The sequence below is a fragment of the Platalea leucorodia genome, assembly GCF_965183815.1.
Source record: "Platalea leucorodia genome assembly, chromosome: 3".
NCBI lineage: Eukaryota > Metazoa > Chordata > Aves > Pelecaniformes > Threskiornithidae > Platalea > Platalea leucorodia.
Genome location: NC_138825.1, coordinates 32,642,463 through 32,667,030, shown reverse-complemented (window position 1 = coordinate 32,667,030; position 24,568 = coordinate 32,642,463). Strand labels below are relative to the sequence as shown.

The following is a 24,568-nucleotide window of genomic DNA, read 5'->3' as shown; positions in this document are numbered from 1 at the left end:
TATTTGAAAATGCTTGTTTTCTTATTTTTAAGTAAATGATTAGTTTGGGACTGTTTACTTTTTTTATGCAGCAATTAATTGCAAACCAGCTTCTAACACGCTGAAAGCTCGACAAATATACAGCAAAGCATTTATCAATGCTGATTGAGAAAGAAATATTCAAAAATTGACAAAAATACCTTGGCAGTGTCCTGTTAAGTAACCATCTACAAATATATTAATTCCATTACTTTAATGGACTCCTTTTTTGATTAATCAATGACCTTATTCTCTTAACCGTAGCTGTCAGGACATGTCTTCCTAACAAATCTGTTCAGCCTGGAGCATGTAAGGCATCATCCTCATCTTCAAACTGTGTTAAGTCAAGTAAATGTTGTGGTAATGTGGGCATCGCTTGTCCAAGAATATTAAGAACCTTGGTCAGGATCTTTTTAACCATAAAAGGATGTGTGTTATGCTTTCTTGTTTGGTATAAGTTGGAAGGGAGTGAAAAAAAATACAGAAGGAATTTTTATTACAGAGAAGTATTTCCCTCCGAATAGTACATGAAGGAATACCATGTCTGAAAAAAGATTTTGTTGGCAGGGGAAGAAGTAGTCTGAACTACATATTGTTGCTGATAAATGTTTTAGCTGTAGATGAATAATGTATTTAAGATTCAAATTTGTCTAACAGCAGAAACATAAAAAGTTAATTTTTAGACACCTACTTATTTTTTATCTATTGGTGTAAATATTTCTCTGAGTAGTAGGCCTGATTTCTGCCCCCCCCCCCCCCCCCCCCCGAGACTGTTAGCAATTGCAGGTGTTTAGAAGCTTACCTGTAAAATGAAGAAAAAGTAAATGAACTTGGCATTGTGTGTTTCCAGGAATTTGCATATGAATAGAAGAGTTTTTCAGAGCAGTTCTATCCTGGTGGTGTATATACATAGTTGTTAGCAAAGTGTTTATTTATTGCTCTTCAGTATGTTTTGTATTTCTTATGAGAATGATGAGAAATTCCTGGGTGTTGGTATTATTTATGGTGGGAAAATGATACATTTTATTTTAAGATCGTGAAATCATAAAAGAAGTTCAAAAGTGACAGCCACTTTTACACTCCTGAGTTTGCATTTCATTTTTAAGAGTATATTTCCTTTTTAAGTATAGCAGTATTAACAACATTTTTAATCTCAAGCTCACCTTTAGTGACCAATACTGTTGAGCATAATAAGAAGAAAGTATGCTCCCTTTTGTTTCCGTGGGTGATGCACAGATTGGTATATTACACGTAAGTATGCAACACATGTCATTAGCTGTAAAGACTTTGAATGTTTTCTATATAAAATACCCAGAGCTTACTAATGTCTTTAAAGCCTCTGTTGCAGAGTGTCAGTGTCTTCTCTTTCCTCATCTCACGGTGATGAAACTACATCTCAGCGTGAAGGACTGAGAAGCACAAATTTTATATTCTGTTTTGATTTCCACAGAGTTTATTAAAGAGATTGTGTGATGCTGAGAGGACAAGTCCCATAATCTCTTGGATTTTCATACATAACACACAGAGAAAAAAAAAAAAAAAATTGTAAAACTTCTTAGTCACATACAATTTCACATTGATATAATGTTTTTTTTCTTTATTGTAGTCTTAAATTTCTTTCTATAAAAAATTATTGGTTGTACAGCTATTCTAGTAGTTTCGAAGCATTTACATGCTGAAAAGGCAGGTAGACAACTTTTCAATAACTGTGCATGTGCCTAATATGTGCTTGTAATTTCAGAGCAGTAAAAGGATTCCCAAGAGGGCTTGTCTTTTTTTATATATTTTTTTAATTTTCTGTAAAGGACTGGGGGAATGAGAGTAAAGTTTACTTATTTCTGCTGTATTTTTCCTACAGTGTGTTTTGTAGAAAGTTAGGTGTGGTGCTAATATGAGATTTAAAATGTAAATTTCAATGAATAAAATTACACCTACAAAGCAATATATTTATAGAGAAGTACACAGTATGGCATGTATATTGCCATATAACTTTTTGGAATGATGATATGGCTTCACTGAATCTTCCTTCTCAGTTTTTCTTACACAAATACTGAAAATAATAGTACAATTAATCAGAGTAACTGATTATTCATTAATAAGAATTAAGTCACTTGCATTTGGAAACAAGGAATCCCTGGTTTACTCATCTGTAATAAAAAGTAGTCGATTTCTAGCTTTAAACCAATGTTTCATCTGGATTGAAGAGCAGCATGGTTGGTGGGTTTCCTTCCCTGTTTTGCAAAGAAATATTCATTACACTTCATGTTGTGGGAAAGGACTAGGTAGTAGATTCATTTCCCTGTGTTTGAGTTAGAAAAAAGAGGAGGTTTATGATCCTGGAAAGTGATCAAGGCATAACACTTCTGTATTATGACTCCTGTTATGAAACCAGTTGCGTGCAATTTTTTAAAAACAAATATTTCAGATGCCTTTCTGTAAAGGCTGGTCTAATGGCCCAGCTGGTGGAGTTCGGGCCAGTCAAGAGAGGACTGAGTTTTTTATTCCATGAGGTGTATTCTGCCCTCATTGAAGTCAACAGGAACATGATCAGAGAACTATATTCATAAACATAGATTTTCAAACCATCTGAAATACGAAGGGTAATTATATGGCATTATATATAAAGGCTTCTTTGTGTTATATGCTTGTTCTGTGTTTCAGAGGGATAAATATATACAAGAATTGTGGGTGTGTCAAAGCAGCAAAACTGGTTCAGACAGGTAAAAGCATTTGAAGTGGTGTCTTGCACCATTAATAGTTTTGAGTTTGTCTCAATATTTCTGCATCAATATTATGAATCCTGTTTTCAGGGATTTATTACTCCTATAAAAGCATCAGGCTGAAATTTGGCTCATCAGATGAATTACTCTTTCATTCTTTTTCTATTAAAAGAATTTTATGCTGTCAGTGGTAGCTGTCTGATACTGGAAATGCTTCTGCAACTTGAAGTTTTTTCTCGTTGTTCATGAAGCAGTTGGTGGTAGTTAAAAGAATTAAGATTAATAGTCCTCCTTTCTGCTGCACTGATGGAGAACTTAGCAGTTGGGATCTAAAAGTTTAAAAATCCTGACTTAAGCCCTGTAACATGACTGATAAGATGTATTAATCTCCACATTTTAAAATTGGGAAACTGGTTTATGAAGTTTTGCTGGAGTCATGTAGTAACAGAAATAGATTCTGGTCGTTGTGATTTTTAAACCATGGAGTATCAAACACAATAATTACTTTATCTGCTAATTTAGTTGTGGCTGTCAACCTAAATTTAGTATGATATTTATTATATTAATAGGTGAGTACAAGCTGTTCTATGTGCTAATCTTTGTCCATTTGAGTATTTGTTTATCATGCTTGAACTTTACACAATTTAAGAAGCTGTCATTCAGTAGATGTTTTTTAAATCTTCAAGTAATATCCTTTGATACAGGAATGTTGGAGGGAGAGAGGAAATGAGCAATTTTACTCGTTTCAACCAAACTGAAAAGGCTTGAAATAATTGTTTTAAACATTAAGTTTTGCTTTAGTCATAGGATATCTTTTAAATACTGTTTTAATCCATTTTAAGTATAGTTTGAATTGCTACCAGCTGCTTAAAATGTGTCTATGTATGAATTTAGGATTACAAGTGTTTCGCATGATAAGTACTTTGCAAATGCTTTTGTGCTGCTTTATTTAAAAAATTATTTAATGTCAGTTAATATGTCAAAATGAAGCAGAAGACAGTGGAAATGATATTATAGTCTATCCACGTGAGCAATGGCGTGCATCAAATTCACTTAAAATTAAATAGACTTTCAGTGGTGTGACGTAAGTGTCATTCTCTTCTTGCCTTCATTGGCAAGTGAGCATTCAGGCCTTTAGATATAAATGGCAGCTCAAGGTGGTGCGGTGTCAGGTTGATCAAACCAAACCTGAATTTAGGAATGGCCTCAGTTCTTTCTGTCTTCCTGTAGCTACCCTGTGCATGATCCAGCATTCTATGAAAGAAACTTATTTACGAAATTTTATTACGATACCAACTATCCAGTACACAAGCATTGATATTCCCTGTGCTGAGTTGCCTGTTACCAGTGTCTGGAGTGCTGGTAGCTTCAGTATCGGCTCTGGAAAGATTGCAAAACCTGTCATGATTATTTCTGCATTAGCCAAGTTTTCTCAACACAGAGCTCAACCCTTAGCACCAGAGGTCTCATTGATTAGTGCCACAGTATTTCTTGCTCTTCTGAAGACAGTGGCTTTTACTTCTTTTTTACATGCTCTGAACTGTGCTGGAACCTGCTAAGCCCCCGCTACATCAATGGGAGCAAGACCTTCCTTATATGAAGTTCATTTTCTTAATCCGTTTGAGTGGAAAACATAATAAATAAGGCGTCAAGGGTATCTTGATCATACCTACAGTATTCTTTGCAATGTCCTTGGAATTTCTATATGCCTGGGGAAGCTCTACGTCATCCAAGACCTGTTTTGTCTTCTGCTTGTAGACTCGGAATTAAATGAAGTGCTGTCTTTCAGACAGAACAACACTGTAGGTCCCAAAGCAGATAAGTCTTACTCATGCGTACCTTATCGTTGGTAATGGTGTCAGAAGTTTGTTATCTTTCTTGTTGAGTGTGTTTTGTTCTCTAATTAATGAGGGTAACTTAGTTTTCTCAATATCACAGCTGGTTACCCTCAGACCACATATCATTAGGTGCTGAAATATGGAAGATACATAAGTTTCCAGGTTAAAAAAAAAAGTTAGGTCTTGATAAAATATTAGGGCAGACAGAAGTTTTTCACTGATTGAAAAGTATATGAAGTGGCATCATTTATAACATAAGTGAAACTGAGGATCAGTATTTACTTTATTGGCAATATCCACTAACAAGGGATTTTGTCAAAGTTGGCAAATGTCTACTAAACTTCTTTGTTAGAATAATATTGCATCTCCATTCTGGTGAGGATTGTAACATCCTAAGTTTGTTTAATGAAATCCAACTTTGTTAAGTGGGAGTTAATGCAAAGATATATATTCACAAACTGCCTTAGGCTCTTAAAAAGATGTGAGTCCAGGTAACTACAACATTGCTTAAGGTTGCTGTGGTTACTGCAGCTAGGTTTGTGCCAGCACCTGTTTAAAGCTCAAGTTTTTGATTCCATTACCTAAGTTCCCTGGAAAATTACAGCCAAGAAAAAGGATCTCCTACTAGACTTTGCATTAACAATAATTTTACTATGTTAGATTAAAGAACAGTGTTTAGGTCACCGGTAATGTACATATTCTTCTAAGAATAAACCTTTTTTTAGCTGAAAGAGTTGATCATGAGCATCACAGAATACATGAAATGTATTTGTAGGAGCCAATGCATTATGTCACTTATCTACCATGTCACGACAGTAAGTTGTGGTCCCATTCGTTGTCCTGGATAATGCATTTTACCTATAATTTATTTAATGAAAATATGATAGAACAAGAATTGCATCACTTCATATTTCATAGGAAAGTAATGGAAAATTCATGGACTATACTTAGAAATTAACTTCTGTAGCCTGAAAACTCAACAGCATATTTACTCTTATTCGCCTATTTCAAAATCTAATCTGATACAGTATCTGTGATTTTCAAAAGGAACACATGTTTCTGTGTTCTTGCCAGTTAGTCCACCAGTGGTTTTTGTATAGTCAAGTTAGCAGGCCATGAAGTATGGGCATTTAGAGAAAGGTCTCTTCACATAAGCATGGTGAAACTGAAGTGTTTCTCAGAATTGAAGTAAGTATTACATTATTCATGTTAACAGGCAGTGCACTGAAATATTTTATTTGAACTGAAACAAAGAAGAGATAGTTGTTTATGAAAGTTATTTGAAGTATAGCACCTTTGCTACAGTCTGGTAGTGAATGGTCTAAGTGGGTGGGTGTTCACCAACATAAGTAGGTATGAAATAAACTTTTCAATAGCATCATCTTAAGTTTTCTTTAACAAGCAGTAAGAGAAGACCTGACCTGCTTTGTTCAAGGAGTACATTATAGCCTGATGAAAGTTAGAAATGTCTGTGCCCACTCTGTCTTTCTCATTTCTCCTTCCCCTAATAGCTGTCCAGTTTTTCTGTTTCCAAAAGTAATTTCAATCAAGAAAGAATAATCTAAATTCTGATCTCTCCCACATGAGTGCAGTTTTTACAGACTTGGAACCTTTACAGTTGAGACTTACCTCCTGTTTTGTTTCTAACCTTCCTATAAATCAAGGCAACTTTTTGTCCTAAACTGTTTTCTCAGAAAGTGAATGGATGACTTTTTCTGAGGAGCTATACAAACAACAGTCATTTCACCATCAGTCTTTGAGCCTCCACTTTCTAAGCTTATCATGGACTTGCTGCAAGTACCCGTCGTAGTCATCTCAGCCATCTATCTGCCTGTACAACAACACAGACTTCCATTTTTCCTTCTCAAGAATGGCTTTTCAATTGGAAATAACAGCCTCCAGAAGGAATGGAGTACTGCTAACATCCTCTGAACACATTTTGGCGAAGGAGTTCTTCATACATTTTTATGTCAAGGGTTTACCTACTGTATTTCAGAATTTCAGATAAAACACGTTGTTCATTTAGCTGTAATTTTAGCTTGGTTTCCTAAGGAAACGAGGCATCAGTGATTATATTGTCTGAGTGTCTGTTCTGTTCTCGCCTTTTCCGAATAACTGTACCTCACATCAGTATGTTCCAGAGTGAAACTGGCTATGGCAAAGAATGCCCTTCCGTTAGTTCCTTTTCTTGTTCTAAGATAATTTGTTGTGAGAGCTATACAAAATGAGTTATTTACAATACAAAGCAAACAAACATTAGGAAAAAAACTGGGATGTTTAGTTTTGTCTCTGGACTTTCCTGGTATCTTTGTACATCTGCCTTCCAGATAGTAAAGACTTTATAAGAGAGACTGCTCCTCTTTTAACAATAGAGCATCAAACACGTGGTTGCCACAAAACCAGTTATTACAGTGTAACTAATAATTATAGTAATCTTGTGAAGATTAAAGTTTTAATGTAAAGCATCTTGGAAACCAATTTCATAGATACGAAAATACCTGCAGAGAATATTTCTTAATGTGGGAACACTCTATCCTTGATTAATGCAGTGGGGTTTAAACTGCTCTCAGAATGAATGAAATAAAAGTTTTGGGGGAAGAAAATAGATACAAATCTGTAGGCGTTGACTAGTCCTAGTGGAAAAGGATACCTGTTCTATATTTATTAAAAACAAACAAACAGCCACTTACCATAAGCACATCTGTTTGGACACAGGGTAGCCCTAAGACAAACTAGTGTCAAGTAAGTGCAGTTGCTCTGAGTAAAAACCAAGACAGATGTGTTTAAGTAACCAGCTTGTATTTCAGGCTGAAGGGGCTCAAGCAATTGATGCTTCTGTTCCCAGAAAGATCACATATGCCATGGAAATAAAATAAAAACTATATTTAAAAAAACAACCCACAAAACAAACATAAAACCTTTATGAAGTCCTTCAGTTAGTTTAGGATAGTGAGGAATTGAATGTGGAGGAAGACAAAAGGAAACGGCATAATTTCTTTAGAGAGAAGGAAAATATCTAAAGTTTCTTTTTATGTAAGTATAAATATTGTCATTGATAAAATTGGGAGAGTGTTAAAGCCCAGCTGAAAGTCAGTTTCAGAAGTAGACCTGTTGAAAACCTGGAAGAATCCAGAAGTTTTCATAATTATTGACTTAGAGTATAGGGGCTAAAAAGCACATGCTCACAGGGAGACAGGACAGTGGTTATTTCCAAAGAATATTTAACAATTTCTATTTAATATCAGTCAAAGAGTCTGGGGACCTATCAAGAGAAACGAAGGCTTGATGTAGGCAGAGCTTTCTGGACATTGCTGTGATGCCGGGTGGAGGGAGGAGTAGCTTCTGTTGCGGACCAAGCAGTTAACGATGCTGTATGGAGAGGGAAAAGTCTTGAGTTTCATAGTTGATGGGAAGTTTGTGTTCATAACATGAGTAACTGTCTGGGCTGAAAGGTCAGAAGTTGGCAAGACTGTAGTGTGGATCTCAAATGAAGCAGCAAAAAAAGGAGAGGATAGAAGAATCTTCACTTCTGTTTCGTTTAAGCTAATTACTGCAGTGACCATCTGGTAACTGGAGCGTAACTTTTAAAAGAAGCTGTGTACATACATATATGTATGTGCACCTGCGTATGCCATGGGTGTATCTAAGGAGCTTATCATCGTGATGTTAACGTTGTGCAAAGGAAGGTGAACGTTAATAAATTGGCGTATCCTCTCTTGAAATAGTATCTTTTAACATACTCAGTTGTGGGGCGCTTTACCATGGGTTGCAGTTAGAGCTGTTTCTTGAATTGTTTGGAACTGATCTAAGCAAAATATTATACATTTTATTGTAGCAAACAGCTACACCTTTGAAAGAAGTACCCAGCAGAACTAAAACTGAGGATCCATTCCCAGTGGATGTAACTCTGTGGAGCTATATTTAGATTATAACATTAAACCAGTCTGAGTGAAGGTTGTATTTCTAGTTGAAGACTCATTTGTTTTCCTGGATTCACTGTTTTCAGTGATGCTAGGATGACGGTGATGTTTATTGGATTTAAAGCCTAGATAAGTATTGAGAGTAACCATAAATTTGTAACAGTTTTTTGAAATAAATCATTAAATTGACCATTTGTCCTTGCTTTTACAAATATCAGTGCAAATGTAGATAGATTTAGTTGAAGAAGTCAGGTCTGTTATAATTGTCATTTAAACATGAGTTGTTATATTGCTAATGAACTGCACATAACAGAAACATATGGCTATCGCTTCACGAGCAGAATTTTTAGTTTAATCCCATGGCTATATAGTCTGCAGTACTGTGAAGTTAATACAAAGGAAGGTCCGTTGTCTGCATAGCTGTAAAATAAGTCAGATGGTGTTGGATTTCAGTATCAATGCCTAGCAGTTCCTTTTATAGTGATGACAAAAAAAAATATTCACCATGCTCCATGGATAGCTCCTAATTTTTTTGTTGAAAGACACAGCCTATTTCTGTTACTACGTTCACAGTTTTATTTGGTAAGTTTTTGTATTCCCTAATACTTTGAGACCCTACATTAAAATTGTTTCTGGGATTCTGTATGTGATGTTGTTTCATTGTATGCTATTTCAATTATGACTCTACAAAGAGTCAGAGTCCCCTGTTAGATCTTAAAAAGAACATATTGCCACTAGTGAGTGGTTTTGTTTAATGTATTCAGTCTTAATTAGAATGGGCTTTTAGACAGCTTTATCTCATGGCTAAAACTTGAACTATGTTTATGGTTAAAGCAGTGTTTCTCAACCTTTTTATTTGAAGCTAGATGTGATATCTAGCTTAACATATTTTCATCAACCCTTCTCATTCCATAGTATTTTTTTCTGTCTTCAAAGAAGTAGAAATTGATGTATTGGGTGGTTGTGGGGGTTGGGGCAGAATGTGCATGTAGATGGTTTTCTTCTGTGACTGCCATGGAGGTGCAGCATACAAAGTGAAAACAGTGGGCCAAAATTTCAACTCATCTTAATATTCAGAAAATAGCAAGATAGGATAGGCTTCTAACATTATGTTTGGACCCCAGATGTAAAACATGATACACATTTTATTTCTAGATAAACACCATAAAACAGAAAAAAGAGGAAATTTTGCACATGAAATATCAAGATGGTAGAAGCAATTTTACATAGGCTTGAAAAAGCAAGTCACTGATGGTGGAAAGATTAATTAGAAAAATTGACCTGAATTTGGCAATTTTAGAGAATTCCCAGAATGCATGTGACTGGAATCTTCCCTCTCCCTTGGTCTTTAAAATGCTATTGACTACAATTTTGTCACTGATAAACACAACTCTTTTGTAAGTAGCTTCTGAGTAGAAAAGGCTTGATAGTTTCACACTTGCAGCTTGCTAATGTACATAGGAGTTTAAGTATTGCTATTTAACATCACCAGTTTTAATCTGTTTTTTTACAATGACATCTTAAGTATTGGCTTCTCACTTATTTTCTGGCAGTTACTTTGGTTTTCTTATAGTATTTTATTTTTAAAGTGGTTTTCAAATCTGCCCTTTTATTAAGCTCTTTTTTAAATTCTTGAATTTAATATTTTGTCTCCAAGGAAGTGTCGTAGTGGGTCCGGCTATAGATGTAGATATGGCACACAAAGGATTACATTCTTTTGAAACTGATGCCTGTAAGGGAACTGAGGTTCATGAAGCAGTGGGAAGTAGAACGGTAACTGTCATCTGCCAGTCCACTCTTAACTGTTCATAACAGCAGGGTGGAAGCCAGTGAATAAGCATCCAGCAAATCCCATCAGTTGTGAAGTTTGAACATCAAATTTGCATTATTTCAGGAAACTTCTGAAAAGAATTTAGTCTTTAATTTCTTAAATTCACTGTTTCAAGGAAAAAAAGGAGGGGAGGGGGGAGGAAAATAAAACTATCGAATGCTCTGTCCTATAGGACAGGGTAAGAAACTTCCAATTCAAACTCTGTTGTCACAGTCCAAGTCTTGCTTGTGTGTGATGGCATCGTCCTCTTTGCCAAAGCACATAATACTCAGTTTTATGGACAGGAAGCTGAATATCTGACCAAGAAGAGAGGGTGTTCTGCTCTGTTGATTTGCACATGCTGGGATGCTGTGCTGAAGCTGTTGAGCATGTGCAAATAATTTCAGGCCTTGTGAGGGCATTAAAAGTTGGATTAGATTTACAGAAAATTATCCCTTGAACCTTTGAACAGATGATATAAGAGAGAAGGTATCACGAAGGACTTTGCAAATTCAAGGGCAGTATCAATGTTGTTAGTCTTTGAACTTGCATCTTTTTTACTAAAACACAGCTCCAGGTGCTGTGAAAGAGTTTAACAATACTTCTCCAAATTCTTTATCCCAAGTTTGTGATGTATGTGCTAATGGAACAGATAGGGGAAAAGATCTGGTGATCTTTTCTGAGGCAGTAATCAGGGAAATCTCAGTGATGGAACCAGTCTTTCATCTGGAAAGGTGTGTTGTATTATTCTAGCAACTGCCACTTTAATTCATTGGGACCACATCTGAGCTAGACACCCTGTGTTTCAGGCACTGTCTTGGGCAAGGTAAACAATAACAGATGAGTCAACCTTAACCTGAGCAGTATGCTGAAGTACAAGAGTTACTGTCTCACACTATAAGGTCCAGAGACCTCTCTTGACAAAGAATGTCACAGAATGTGACTTTTTTATTATATGTAGAACCGAGGCCATCCCTGTGAATTTTTCCTCACATTATGCACCTGATTTACATACCAGTACAGCTGTGAACTCTGAAAGACCAATGTTGTAATAATTTTTGACTAATACAGCTTTTATCCCTCATTCCAGCATCCTGCTTGACACCTGTAGCAGGATCCACCTTCGAACAAATTCAAGAAAAAAAAGCTGTATTTCTCTTCTTAATGGAAGAACTTTTTTTTTTTTTTACAGTCATGGGTTCTTACTCTTCGTGACATCTGTACACATACACGCTTGTGTGTATGATTACACCAAGCACGTTGTTTGTTGGAATGATGAATGTTTGTAAATAGGGCTCAAGGGGACAGGATGCTTCAGCTTGTACATTCTTTGTACAAAGCAGAAAATGCCCCACGCAGACACACACTCTTTTAAGATCCTGTAGACATAAATGTAATAATGAGACAGAGCAATAATAGAGTTCTCTCAAAAAGAAATATAAATATTATACACTTGAAATGGGAATGCATAATAAACAGATTGTGAATCAAAAGTGCTGTGGACTTTAATAAGAAACGTTCCTGTTATTCTCAGGAAACAGCAATTAACTAACTCATAGCAGTTAATATTTTTAATATTTGCACCTTCTTTTAAAAGAAAATAGTTTGTATTTTTAAATCAGGTCAGCAATACTAAGCTGCAATGGTGAAAGAGCACTGAGCGAGTGTAACTTTGCTTGGTTTTACCTTACACTTTGATTACTCACTTTTTCATCTGTGAAATCTTGTGGGTACTTCCTGGTTCACTGAAGATCTGTCTCAGAGTATGGCTTTACTCTGGCATTCTTGTTGTGACCCATGTAATCTATAGTATTTCTGATTCTGCAGAGATATTCACTGAACCAGGAACATATAGGAATATGTGGAGAGTGGGGGAGAAAGCTTTTATTAAAAAGTTGGATTGATTTAAAAAATAAACGCTTATGCTGACTTCCAACCACAACATGGTTACAGAAATACTTACCATAGATGTCTCTCACTGTATTTTAACTTTTACTCTTTTCGTTCTTGTGAGATTTATTAGTTGTACCAATGAGCCATTTCATTATCTTTAAAAAAATACTCTTGTTAGTATTACGCTGTCCTTCTAAGACTTAGCTCTGTACCTAGGATCCTTACTTGCACAAATACATTAGTCTTCCCAAATATAATTGTTACCTCTGAATCTTCTTTCAGTTGTGAGCCCTGTATACTAATCTGTTTGTTTTGTCGATTTACATATGCAAAATATAAATATCCATGTATAGAAAAGCTGTATTTGATGATTAGAAAGTTGGCTTGGCAGGAAAATGATTTTATTTCGAACTGTATTGATGATCTGTTTGTACTCTAGTTAAGTACTTGGGCATTTATTAGCAGATCTTGTTTTCCACTGGTCATGAGATGACTGCTCTTTGGCCTCTGCAATGACATTACTATTTTTAAAGAGATGGGAAATCAGTAAAATGGGGGAGAAGAATGCAAGTATTGCTTTCTGAATAAATTATAGTCCAGTCATCTTATGGCCTGTCATAAGTCATCTAAACGGAAAGTATTCTGTGTTTTCTTTTTATTTCTATTTGCTTGTTTCTGAGAGCATTGAAAGTATACTTTTACATTTGGAAATATTGTACATCCACTTTATATTGTTTCAAGTAATGATATCCCCTACTGTAGTGTCATTAAAACATAGCTAATAAACACAGTTGTTCAGTGAAGACTTAGAAAGATTCAGTCAATATGATGGAATGATCCACTCTTGCAAATGTACTTTGTATCTTTTGTTTCTAAATATTCATTTTATATACATTTTAGCTCACTTGGAATCAGTTCAGAAATATTAATTTTAGACTGCACCCACTATTAATTTTAGACTGTGCCACACCTAGATTATTTATTTCAAATTTGAGTCCCAAATTTACCAAAACATGGTTTTGACCTTTGATTCAATCTGCCTCATTTTCTGAGATTGTGTTTTTCAGACGGAAGCAAACAGTATTTTTGTGGTGAAAGTGTCACCACAGCTTTTTTTTGCTGTCAAAATAAATTAACTTTTGTCCACTTAAATGACATTAATCTTGAAAGTTATGAATCTAACATGTATTTCCATGGACAAGAATGTTATTTAAAGAGTCAGCACTCCTTGATCAGACCTGGTGGGTTTCCCGGAAGACAGGAGAAAGAATTTCCGGGAGTAATTACATATTCTCCCTGGAGTGAAGCAGATTTCTCAGTCTCATTTGCCACTTCACATTCCTTAGCCTGCTTTCACCTAGTTTTGTTATTTTTTAAAATACATTAGATGTCGAAAAATGTTGGGAGAACGTTTAACTGCTTGTATCAAAGCTGGCTAGTGAAACTGCCGCACAGTAAGGGTACAAGTTGCTTGTGCTTTATTTGACAGTTATTTTTCACATTATTGCATGCTGTCATTTGGAGAGAAAAGGCCAAACTTTACTAACGGTTGTGATGCAAGTAGCCCATTAGTACTAACAAAGTAAAGCGCTGTGTATTCTTCTCTGCTACAATCCACATTTCAGCTTTAAAAGCAAATTCAGTTGTTCACTCCTATGATCAGTTGTTAATAAGTATGGTTCCATTGCAAGTGTGTATCGTGCAAAATTACATGGGTTAAGTTTGACCCTGAGATAAATTACCTTTCTAAATGCATGTTATTCTCATGCATTTCTCCTCTGGAGACCTTTTTTCTTCAGAAAGGATCCTGAAGTACAGATTTCACACTCAACTTCTGTGAAGCTGACTGATGTGCTAGGGCTGAGAGGTACCACAGTCAAGTAAGCATCTGTTAAAAGACTTCTACTTGTCATAAGCTGGCTGCAGATGCTAAGATCACTGCTGACTCAGTCCTCTGTGTTCCCACCCATATTCTGCCTTTCTATTCCACCTTTCCCCCAACCTCCATCACATCACACAAGTTGTGAGTTGGGTTTATCCTTGACTTATATTATTTTAAGCAATCCCTTCCCCTCCCCATTTCCTGGAGGTTTCCATCCCCTCAATTACAGTCATACCACAAAGACAATTACTGAGCAGTTGTGAGAGCCAAGAGGTCAGAAACCTTCCAGGACGAGGTAGGAATAATCTACTGGGGCTGGGAACCTCCTGAAGCAGATTTGGCCTGACCATACAGTTTGGAGGCTTCTGCAACATCAGTCATCTGCGAGGCATCTCCTTACCCAAAGGAACATCCAGTAGGTTGAACAGTTTGTGTGCTTTTTCTTACCTCACTTTTATCCCCAGACCAATTGCTGTTTGTACTTATGGTACAAACTTAACAGCCCTACCAGAAGCCCTGCTCCCTTGTCTCATTTCCTACCATTGCCCAGGCCAGAAGCTGCTTGTCCTCCCCAAAGCATGCCAATACTCTTCCTACACATCCTTTCCAATCGTTTCTACCAAATAATAAATTTCTTTTTCTCTCATTCTTGCTTTACAGTTAATGTCACTAAACTGGATTTCTAATCCCAGGTCCTCAGTTTATACATTGTCCCATTGCAGGGTCTTTTCTCCCAGTCTCGTGCCCCCTACTTTTCAAGTCTTCCATGGAAAGGCAGGTCCTGCCACTGCCTGGGGTAAGCCTGCAGTCGCTTACCACTTCATGCGTTGCACGCCAAATAGAGAAATACCTCCTCTTGAAAGAATACTCTAATCAGAGGTTGCAAGGCGATTCTTTGTTGATAACTGAGAAAAGGTAATAACTGATTTTCCAGATTCTGCATCTTTAAGGAAAAGGAACTGTAATGTACAACTTGGTTGGACTCCAGGCACAAGAGGAAATGGGTTATAGCAGTTGTGACTGTGCGGAGCAGATGTTTTGGTTGGACTGGCTATCAACCATCTGACTCATAATAAATTGTCAGTTCCAGTAAATTCCCAGTTTTCAATTACAGTAGGTAGGATACGAGAAAACAATGCCGTTTGGATGGTGTATTTAAAGTGGGTTTGATGATAATTTTCATAAATAACTCATAATAACTTTGTAAAAAGATTAAGTATTTTTCAAAGGGAGCAGCTGTAAACATTGAAGCATGCATTTGAATGTAAATTTAGACTGATATGAATGAAAACTAACAAATGGTTGTTTAAACAGCGCTAATACAATTAGAAGTAGGATTTTAAGTTTTACTTTAGAGTCTTGTGATACCCGAAGTCTTTTCCTGTAGTTTTTTTGGGAAAAAAACTTCTAAATGCCTTCAAACTTCCATGTTCTGTGCTGCATTTGTATTTTCACATGGCCTCTTGTTCTTGAGTTTCAAAAATACATACTTAATGAACCTTTCATCTGCACTGGCAAAGTAGACAAAGGGTACATTAGAATAAAATACCATGAGCTTTCTCTTTATGCTTTTCTTTGTGAAAAGTTTTATTTATTCTTGTAAGTCATTGCTAGAAGGTCTCTGCAATAGAAAAAAGCCTATGGGTTGAAAATCTTCAGGTTTTTTATTTTGTTCCTTTCTCACCACATTGCTTTACTCTGTATATTTTGCATTTCCACAGCACTTTGGAGGTTTAATCAAGGATCAGTCCACACTGTGCAAAGTATTCTGTAAACATAGGAAACCCCTTGCAGTTCTTGAGAAAGAAAACTATTTATTTTCAATGTTAAATAGTGTATCCATTTTTTTCCTGTTTGACTTGAATGGGCATTTTCTGAAATGAGAAAAAGATTATTTTTTAGAAAAGAAATACATGATAGCGAGATGGCAGAAAGACACCATGAAAATCTAATGTTGGATCTTTTACATTGCAGTGTGCTGGAGGTTTGGGGTTTTTTACTATCAAGCACGAGACTGTTGTGGAAAAACTAATAGGTGTGCATTATCACATGGTTAACTAATGCTTTCAAACATTTTTACAAACATTCGGTTTTTAAACCTCAAAATTCCTGTGGCCCAGGATGTGCTCTCCATTCAGGGGAAGTTGATTTTAATAATACCTTCTGTAGAGTCTTGTGTGGAAAAAATTCTGTGAGTATAAAATACTACTTTAATGTGGCAGTTCTAACCTTGGATGCTAACGTTTACAGAAAATTGCCGTTCTTAATTTTTACAAAATAATTTTTTCTTAAATATAAAATTATTTTTTAATAAAATCCTCTAACATTAAGTGTTGTGAGTTAAATACAAATTATGAGAAGGAACATGGCTACTTAGATACTAAAAAAACATGTTGGACTTTAGTTCAACAGCGTCTTTTTTTCCTAAAAGGGAATAATATTGCCAAAGCAATTGGATGTCACCCTCTCTTTTGAAGCCAGCTGAAAAATAAAAATAGAGGTGATTTTTGCTTTGCTGTTCTGTTTAAATCTGGTCTGTTCTTTGAGAGAAATACACATGCAGAAATGGAAAAGGGGAAGACACTGCCTGGGCAGAGTTTGATAAGCATTAAAACAACCTTTGCCTTTGGATGCTTTGGTGTAATGGAAGGATCTTAGCCCCTGTTCTGGGGAAATATCATTGCCTGGTAATGTAAGGATCCATCGTCTCACCTAGTCACCAACAAGTTTGTAGAGATGACCAGGAGATAGATCACTGAAGGAGTTAAGTTGTGACTGGCACAGACAACATCAAAAAGGTCTATTAGTTGAAAAGCTTTCCACAGTTTATGTGTAAGACATGTGGTTTTGGTTTAGTTTTATAAGCGGCAGTTGTAACAGACATACTAGGGTTGAATGCAGTTCCACCAAGCAGATTCTTGCATAAATAAAAGTAACAAAGTCTGAAAGGAATAAACAGTGTGGTGTCAGATACAAAAGGACTTCATCGTAAATCTGTGGCCACCTGAGCAATAAGGTTGAGCAACTTTGTGGTGTTACTGCATTACATCTTTTTAAAACCTACAGGAATGCTGATTTTTTGCATCTTTTTTAAGTTACAGTTTTCATTTCCCAGGTATGTGGGCCAAAAAAAATGCATCCATTTGAAAAGTGGTAGTTACAGAAGAATGCCAGTTTCTGTACTCAAACTTGCATTGGACAGTAGCTCTATGAATGTAATGCAGTGCTGTGCTGGCAACAGTAGTTACAGTAGTGTTTGTTGCGTGTGACTTTTGTAAATGAAAAATATCACATCTCAGTTTATTGCTCTTACTGCACCCGTCAGCTTATTGCAGCTTAACATGCAAAGGTACAGTGATGATTTATGTTGTTGTTCTGTGTTTTGTTTTGTTTTGTTTTTTTTCCCTCTGGCATGTGTCTTCATATTAAAGAAGCCACTAGTGAGTGTAGAGAATGTAATGTTACGGTATGGGTTAATGGATGCTGTAGTAGTGTTCGCCTAATCTGTTTTGGGTTGTTGGTTTTTTTTTTTTTCTTGTTTTGATTTTCTTTGATCAGTAGGCAGCTGGATGGTATTCTAGAGAGTGCTCTTATGCATGTTGTCAATCTGTGTGTGCATATCAACTTAAGCACTAATACTAAATGCAAGATTAAATACGTTTGGCTTTGTCCATGTAGCTTCTAAAGTCCATGTAGGTCCCATTCTGTAAAAACAAATTATTTGAAAAGAATTACCAACAAAAGAATATGGTCTTGGAAGAACTATATACGTACATGAGTGAAGGTATTATATGTACTTGTCATCTCTTGAAGAATGCCCATTAAAATAAAATCTTTTTAATCATTAGCATTACTGCTTAATCTGTCTTAATAGTTCTTTTCATTTGATTGACAATTAGCAAATTAATGGGAAAAAGCCAGTTAATGCCATACTCAGCTTCAGGATTGAAAGCTGTTCCTTATTTAATTTTTTCCTTAATGATGGAAATATGTGAAATACTGGGGAAAAGGTTGCAGGGCGATTCCACTCTTGGGTATTTTTTGTTGTTGTTTGTCTCACTGAAAAAGGTTTTGTAATCTGTGCTGGTTCTTCTACTGTAGATTAGAGTACCACTTGGAAACATAGCAGTGAAGGGAACACTGTGGGTCACGAGGTCCTGTCCGTTGGTGTTGCAGGCAACCATGTCATGTAATCCTGTCCATAAACTGATCCTACCCCAACAGGACAGCAGCTAGCTTTTGTCCTCGCCACTCCTATGGAGCGTTGTCCTGCAACTTCAGGTTAAAACCATGTCCTCATTTCCAGCCTAAGTGTGCTCGTGACCGTTTTATAGGCATTTCTAAGAGTACACTTTTCTTTCAGCTGTCAGAAGTGAGCTGCACACCAAGGCAGAATTTAAGAAAACACTGTCAGCTCTGTCTCGTTTTTCATCTAAGACAATTAGGCTTTTTTAAGACCCATTCTTCCCTGCAGCTTATCACTAAGTTTCTTGGCATGTTGTGTTCTGCACGTAATAGCTGGTATGCAGCTAGTCTCTCTGGACGTTAACAGTTTCGGTCCTGCCAAAGCTTCAAATGGCACGAGATTGTCTTCCTGAAACCACTCAGCAGTCACTTTTTCTCCCCAGATAGGGCAGGATCTCCTAACAATGTTTAAGTGGTTTGCATGTTCCTTCCTCACAGCTGCTTGTGGGACAGAGCATACCAGGGCACACTGCACCATGTTGATCCTGCTTTAAGCACATATCTGCTGGGTTATCTATTTCCTCTTGTATTTTTCCAAAACGGATAAAAACAAATGCATCTTGGCAAGTTGCTATGTACATATGCACAAACACATTAAAGGACTCCTTTGTGAACAGCAAGTGGCACCGTATTACTTGCTGTCGATGAAGGTGACTGCACTGCCAACTCATTGCTTTCTAACTAGAGGTCACGAGCTTAAATGAAGTTGTGTGCAGCAGAAATACACTTGTTCATACTATATGTGATTTATGAATTGGAGAGATGTCAGGTCCTAACCAGAAACAATTTGTTCTACCTGATCCCAAAACTATAGCTGTTCTGATACAAAGAAAGCTTAAACTGTGAATACATTAAGATTGACTGCCATGGTATTTAGCATGGATTTTTTTTTTCTTGCGGTAATTTTTATACAGTATGCAGTCTTTGCTGAAAGTAACGCATGGGTTTAATTTGCAGGAAACTTGGGGTCAATGACTTCTAGATACAAATTTCTGATCGCAAAAACGTTTTTCATCCACAAGAGAAGTAAGAATTGAGTACAGCAGAAATTTTGGACTATATACTACTTTAAAAAATAACAAATATAAAATCTGCAGCCATAACTCAGTGATATTATAACATTTTAAAAAAATTCTTTGGCATTTGCATCTGGTGTTATTGTTAAACCAAGAATTCTTAAAAATGAAATCTGCATCTTTACTGAAGTATGTAGTTCAGCTAATTGAAGAGCTACACTACCGTATACTTGCTAACACAGTTATTTTATTTTGGTACTTTAAAAGAAATTAGGCCCGGCAGAATATCTTTTAAGTACTAATATAGTAAGAAAGAATAAATTTGCAACCTATTTTTCAACAGTTACATTTTAGATTCCTCACTTAAGTGTCTCCTAAATAAATTAGTATTCGACTTATTAGTTCTTATCTGTAAGCTTTTAAGTACTCAGTTTGTTATTTGCCATTTTATATTTATTATTTTTTACGTACAGGATGTGAATGAAGATCCTGGAGAAGATGTTGCACTTCTCTCCGTTAGTTTTGAGGATGCAGAAGCTACTCAGGTTTTTCCTAAGCTGTATCTCTCCCCGCGTATTGAACAGTGAGTGAGACGTTTTTTTTTTCTGAAGCGTTCTTTCTATTTTATCTCTGAACTTTTCCATTTTTTCCTGATATCAGTGAGAAATGTTGGCTAGCTGATAACATTCTATTGCTTTAAATTGCTTAAAGTCACAATGGTTGCTGCAAGTGTGTGTGCGGTGGAGAAATGACAGATCTCTCTTTGGCTAGTTCTGTATCAATGGCTGGATCTCACATAAGGATGAAGAAAAGTCATCACTGGCTACCTGTGGTATTCTTGTAGCATCATAATCTATGAAAACTATGCTGTGTTTTCCTGTAGCAGTGTATTTTGAGGGCCTCCTACAGTATAGCATACTGATAGCTTTTTTGTGGGGGGATCTTTAATTTCTCTTTCTTTTGGGAAGGTAAGTTCTCTGTATAAACATAATACATTTGAATAAAGTATTGTTGTAGAAGATAAAGGGCTTTATTAACTGTGTTTTAGGAATTTGCATCTTTAAGTTACTTTTTTCGGAAGAATATCTGAATATTTCATTTTAAGATTGTTGAACCTTACTGATCTGTTTACCAGTTGGCAAACCGATTTGCTGAGAAATGGATTTCTACTCCTAAAATGGAAGGGTGAGGATTAGAAATCAGTCTGCTTTCATTCAATTTCTCTTCTTCCATTTCTGGAATTAAGAATGTCTTAATGCTCCTCCTTCCCTTCGGTATCTCAGTCTTGTAATGTCTGCTTCAAAAAAGTAACTACATTAGACTGTTCGGATATACAACAGTCAAGCTGGTCTAGCGTTGTTTCAGTGATGCTTTGTTTTTCTGGTTAATACTGCAGTGACTTTCCTCTGAACTGGTGATGACATTTCTGGGTAGAGAAGAAAAGATGGGAAATACTGACTACCACGGTTTTATAACAACTCAGTGATAACGTTTGTGTGAATGAAGGAACATGGTATCTTGACATTTTGCTCAACAGGGCATTGGTCTGGATAAACTGTTGGATGCAATTTAAAAATAAAAAAAAACCCAACCTAATAAACAAAAAACAAGGTTTGATTTGAATAAAAGCATAAGACTTCCCAGATATTTTATTTAAGAAAATGTAGGTTACACATGCACGTGCAAACACACACACAATAGATTTAGCAGCTTTTACATTTTCATATTTTTTTATCAATTCACTACTTTTTGTCAACATTAGTTGAGGGAATAATTGTAGTTAAATATGTAATTATCCTTCCGTGTTCCAAAGGATTCTTCTGCTCAGCTGCTGTTAAAGGCAAATGGGCTGCCACTAGTTTCCATTGTATTTTGAGCTCTAGTCACCTGTTGATTCTTAAGTGTATTTCAGGCCACCCAGGTATGTCTGTCTAAATGACCCATGTGCTGATGAATACATTGTTTATTTCCCCACTTTCAATAGTATCTTCAGAAAGATGTTAACCTCTTGATACCAAGTGGAACAGCAATACAAAGGAACACTTTGTCTTCCTAAAAGTATTGCGTTTTCTGAGATTGCCCTAAAGAATATCTGATTTGCGATGTGTGATGTAGAGCAATATAGCAGAAAGATATTTGGGTGGTGTTAGTGCATATCTGACATGTCTGACGTATTTATGGCTTTGTCATTTATGGCTTATGTAGTCATGTTAAAATCATGCCAGTAAACCCTGGAGTTCCGTGCCACACCTTGTCATGTTATCTGTGTATCAAAGTTGAGATACTTCACTCACCTAACTCAGTCTATCCTTGTGCGTTTATAAGGTATTAATCGCAGTGTCTAGATACTGGTAACCCATAATACCACCACTGCTTGTGAGCTGTTGCACTTTCCTTTATTCTACTAGCTACTTTTTATGTGCCATAAAAAAAACGTATGGGTATGTTTTCAATGTTTGTCTGATTGCGCTTTAATGACAAAGATAAATTTGTCTCTTGTTCTTTCCCAAAACCAATCTCTGCTCTGTTTAGCAGAGGCTGACAGTCTAGATATTTAACTTTCCAATGTTTGGAAACTGAAGCAACAATGCGTACTTCTTTATACTTTTTGCCAAAAGTACAAAAAGCCTCAAGAAGCCCTGAGGATTAGTTTAATGACTTGAGGCCATGGCATGTTACATTTGAATTGTGTTCTGCTTATAAAAGTTCTTTCCTGCTGCTAACAGTGATTGCATTTACAAAAGCCATGTAAGCAAATTACCAGTGTATTTTTTTTTTATGCAGCAGATTTTGAGGTGGAGTAAGTAGTAGCTGACAGTTCCCAACATAACATTCCCAAGTACTCAACAAAACAGGAAAAATACCAAATTCCCACAATTATTTTGCTAATACTAAACTCTGTTCACCTTAGGAAGAACAAGCAAACAGGAATAGCATTTTCCTGACGTACGAAAAAACATTTTCAGATAGAAATGTTTCAGCTTTGTAGAGAAAGAAGAGCAAAGGGCCTGTTTGTGTAACGTGAGTTATCTCCTGCTTTCCCAAGAGGTTTCATTGCTTTTGTGTTCTACCATATAAACATGCATTCCCACATAGCATTTCCTAAAAATGATACATACCCACAGATCTTGTCAGCGAATTTAAGCCCTAGTAATATGAATACAGTATTTTTGCTTTCAAGGGTTATTGTAAAGCACATTTGCTCTATTTTTAGATGGATGGTAAACATAATACTAGGAAGGCTTTGGCTGTTCTTTGTCATAGACTCTGGAAGAGAGATTTGCAAAACGAAGGAAAGGTCCACTTTTTATGCTTTGGGGCTAAGACATAAGTACATTGGTTGGCTTTAAAGCAGGGGGTAAAAATGCAGTGGAGAAGTATTGTGGCTCATTTGAGTCAATATCGGTGTTCCATTGACTTGCATGGTGAGGTGCCTGGCTGCAAGAGTGCCAAGTCTTGTTGTTACAGTAAAAAACCAACCCCACACTTAGGGATAGGAAGCATTAGTGTTAATTTATAAAAATCTCAGCAGTAATTATTCATAACTATACCTGGTTTAATTCTTTCATTAAAACTTGGTAATTTAAAAACATTCCTTTAAATACTAATTGTTCAAAACACATTCCCAGCAATTTCTAGTTAATGTTTCCTTCATTTGAAATGAATCACTTAGAAAAAGCTTTCATTTGATAATTTTAAGAATTCTTCCTATTCTTTATTGCACTGCATCAATAAGCAGATAGATGCTAGTAACAGTAGCTTTTAATGATTTAAAAAAATAGATTAAGTTAAAATGAAACGTGGGGTATTTATGGTAATGTGTTTTGTTTAAAAACTGCCATCATGACCATAGTATCGTAAAAACAAGTTTCTGCACACTTCTGGAGGAAGTGGTAAGCTGGGAAACCCCACAGACTGACCACCCAACTTGAGAGGATGGTGCTCATCAGCATCCGTGAGCGTGCGTCCCCAGCCTGTCCTGCTCCTCCTCCCACCTCGGGGCATGGGACTGGCCGCGGGATACTCTTCATCCACCGCTGACGGCTGCTGTGCTTTGGGGACAGGGTCAGAGAGCAAAGCGGTGTCAGTACCTGAGGCCCCTCGCTTGCTCACCCGCCTGACCTCCTGCTGCTAGGTAGGCACAGACATATTATGAGGCTGCTTTTGCACTCCTCTGCACAACGAGGAGCTGCTGCGATATTTACCCTTTATGTCTCTGTCACATTTCTGTGCGTTATTCATAATGTCTCTAAACCTGTCAGTACAAAGCATCTTGCTTGCTCAAAATTATCTTTCTAGTGTAAGTATAATAGATATTCATATGGAAGGGAAATTTGTAATAAAAATATCCATCATTCAAAAAGAAAAAATTTAATGTATGTATTTTTTTTTTCCTTCATGAGTCGCCCATGCTAAAGAAAATAAAAATGGGTTCGTCTTGGCTCACATTTTAAGAAAAAAGATAGAAGGGTGGAAACACTGTTGCTCAGTAAATTCTGTGTTCCCTGGATTCACACAAATAATCCTGCAATAAACACTGTTGTCCTGGAGGGCTTTTCTCTGATAAATACGAGGACGTGAATATGCTAAGAAAACCAGCTGTCTGCAGAACTTGTTTTGCTTAAATGGATCAGGCTCCATGCTTTGGGGCCTGAAATGGTCGGTTTTTACTGGTCTGGGAGCTGTGCCAGAGGGTTCTTCGTGACTGAGGGTGGTATGCAGAGTTCGGTGACTGCATTTAACCTTCTCATATGGGCAGGGGAGAATAACAAGAACCTGGTCTGAACTCTTAGACGTTGAATGTTTCTGTATGTTTTTCACTGATGGGGAAAAAAAAAAAAATAGAAGAGAAAATTAAACACAGGTGTTTCCTATCTTTTACCTGTCCTTTCTGCTGGTAGTTGGAGGAGGAAAACCATAGAATATTATCCATTTGCTGCCAGGTACCGCCTCTCGCTGCGTTTGAGATGCAGGGGTGCTGTGAAGGGCTTCACCTTTCACGTTGGTATGCCATACTGCTGAGTGCACATCACCAGTTGAAGCCTGCTGTTTCAGAATGATTATGAATACCCAGTCTCTAAATGAGTGGTCACGTTTAGGCCTTTTTATGTCTGTCTTTGTAGAAGACAGAAGTAAGGTGGTCTTCTGTTTGGCATATTAAAATGTGCTTATTCGTCTGAGTTGGTGATCTCAGTAGAGTTGTTAGGAGACAGCCAAGACAGTCCA

General features: G+C 36.5%; 1 protein-coding gene across 2 annotated transcripts in view; it reads left to right on the top strand.

Annotated features, from left to right (window-relative positions):
* The window catches only part of BABAM2 (BRISC and BRCA1 A complex member 2), a 173,908-nt gene that overhangs the window by 72,417 nt on the left and 76,923 nt on the right, over window positions 1-24,568 (top strand). For both annotated transcript variants that reach the window (XR_014227553.1, XM_082305426.1), the window contains exon 7: window positions 19,816-19,925. Coding sequence is in view for 1 of the 2 variants with exons in the window: in XM_082305426.1 (XP_082161552.1) it covers window positions 19,816-19,925 (110 nt within the window). In the remaining variant the exon portion in view is untranslated. The remainder of the gene's footprint in view (window positions 1-19,815; window positions 19,926-24,568) is intronic.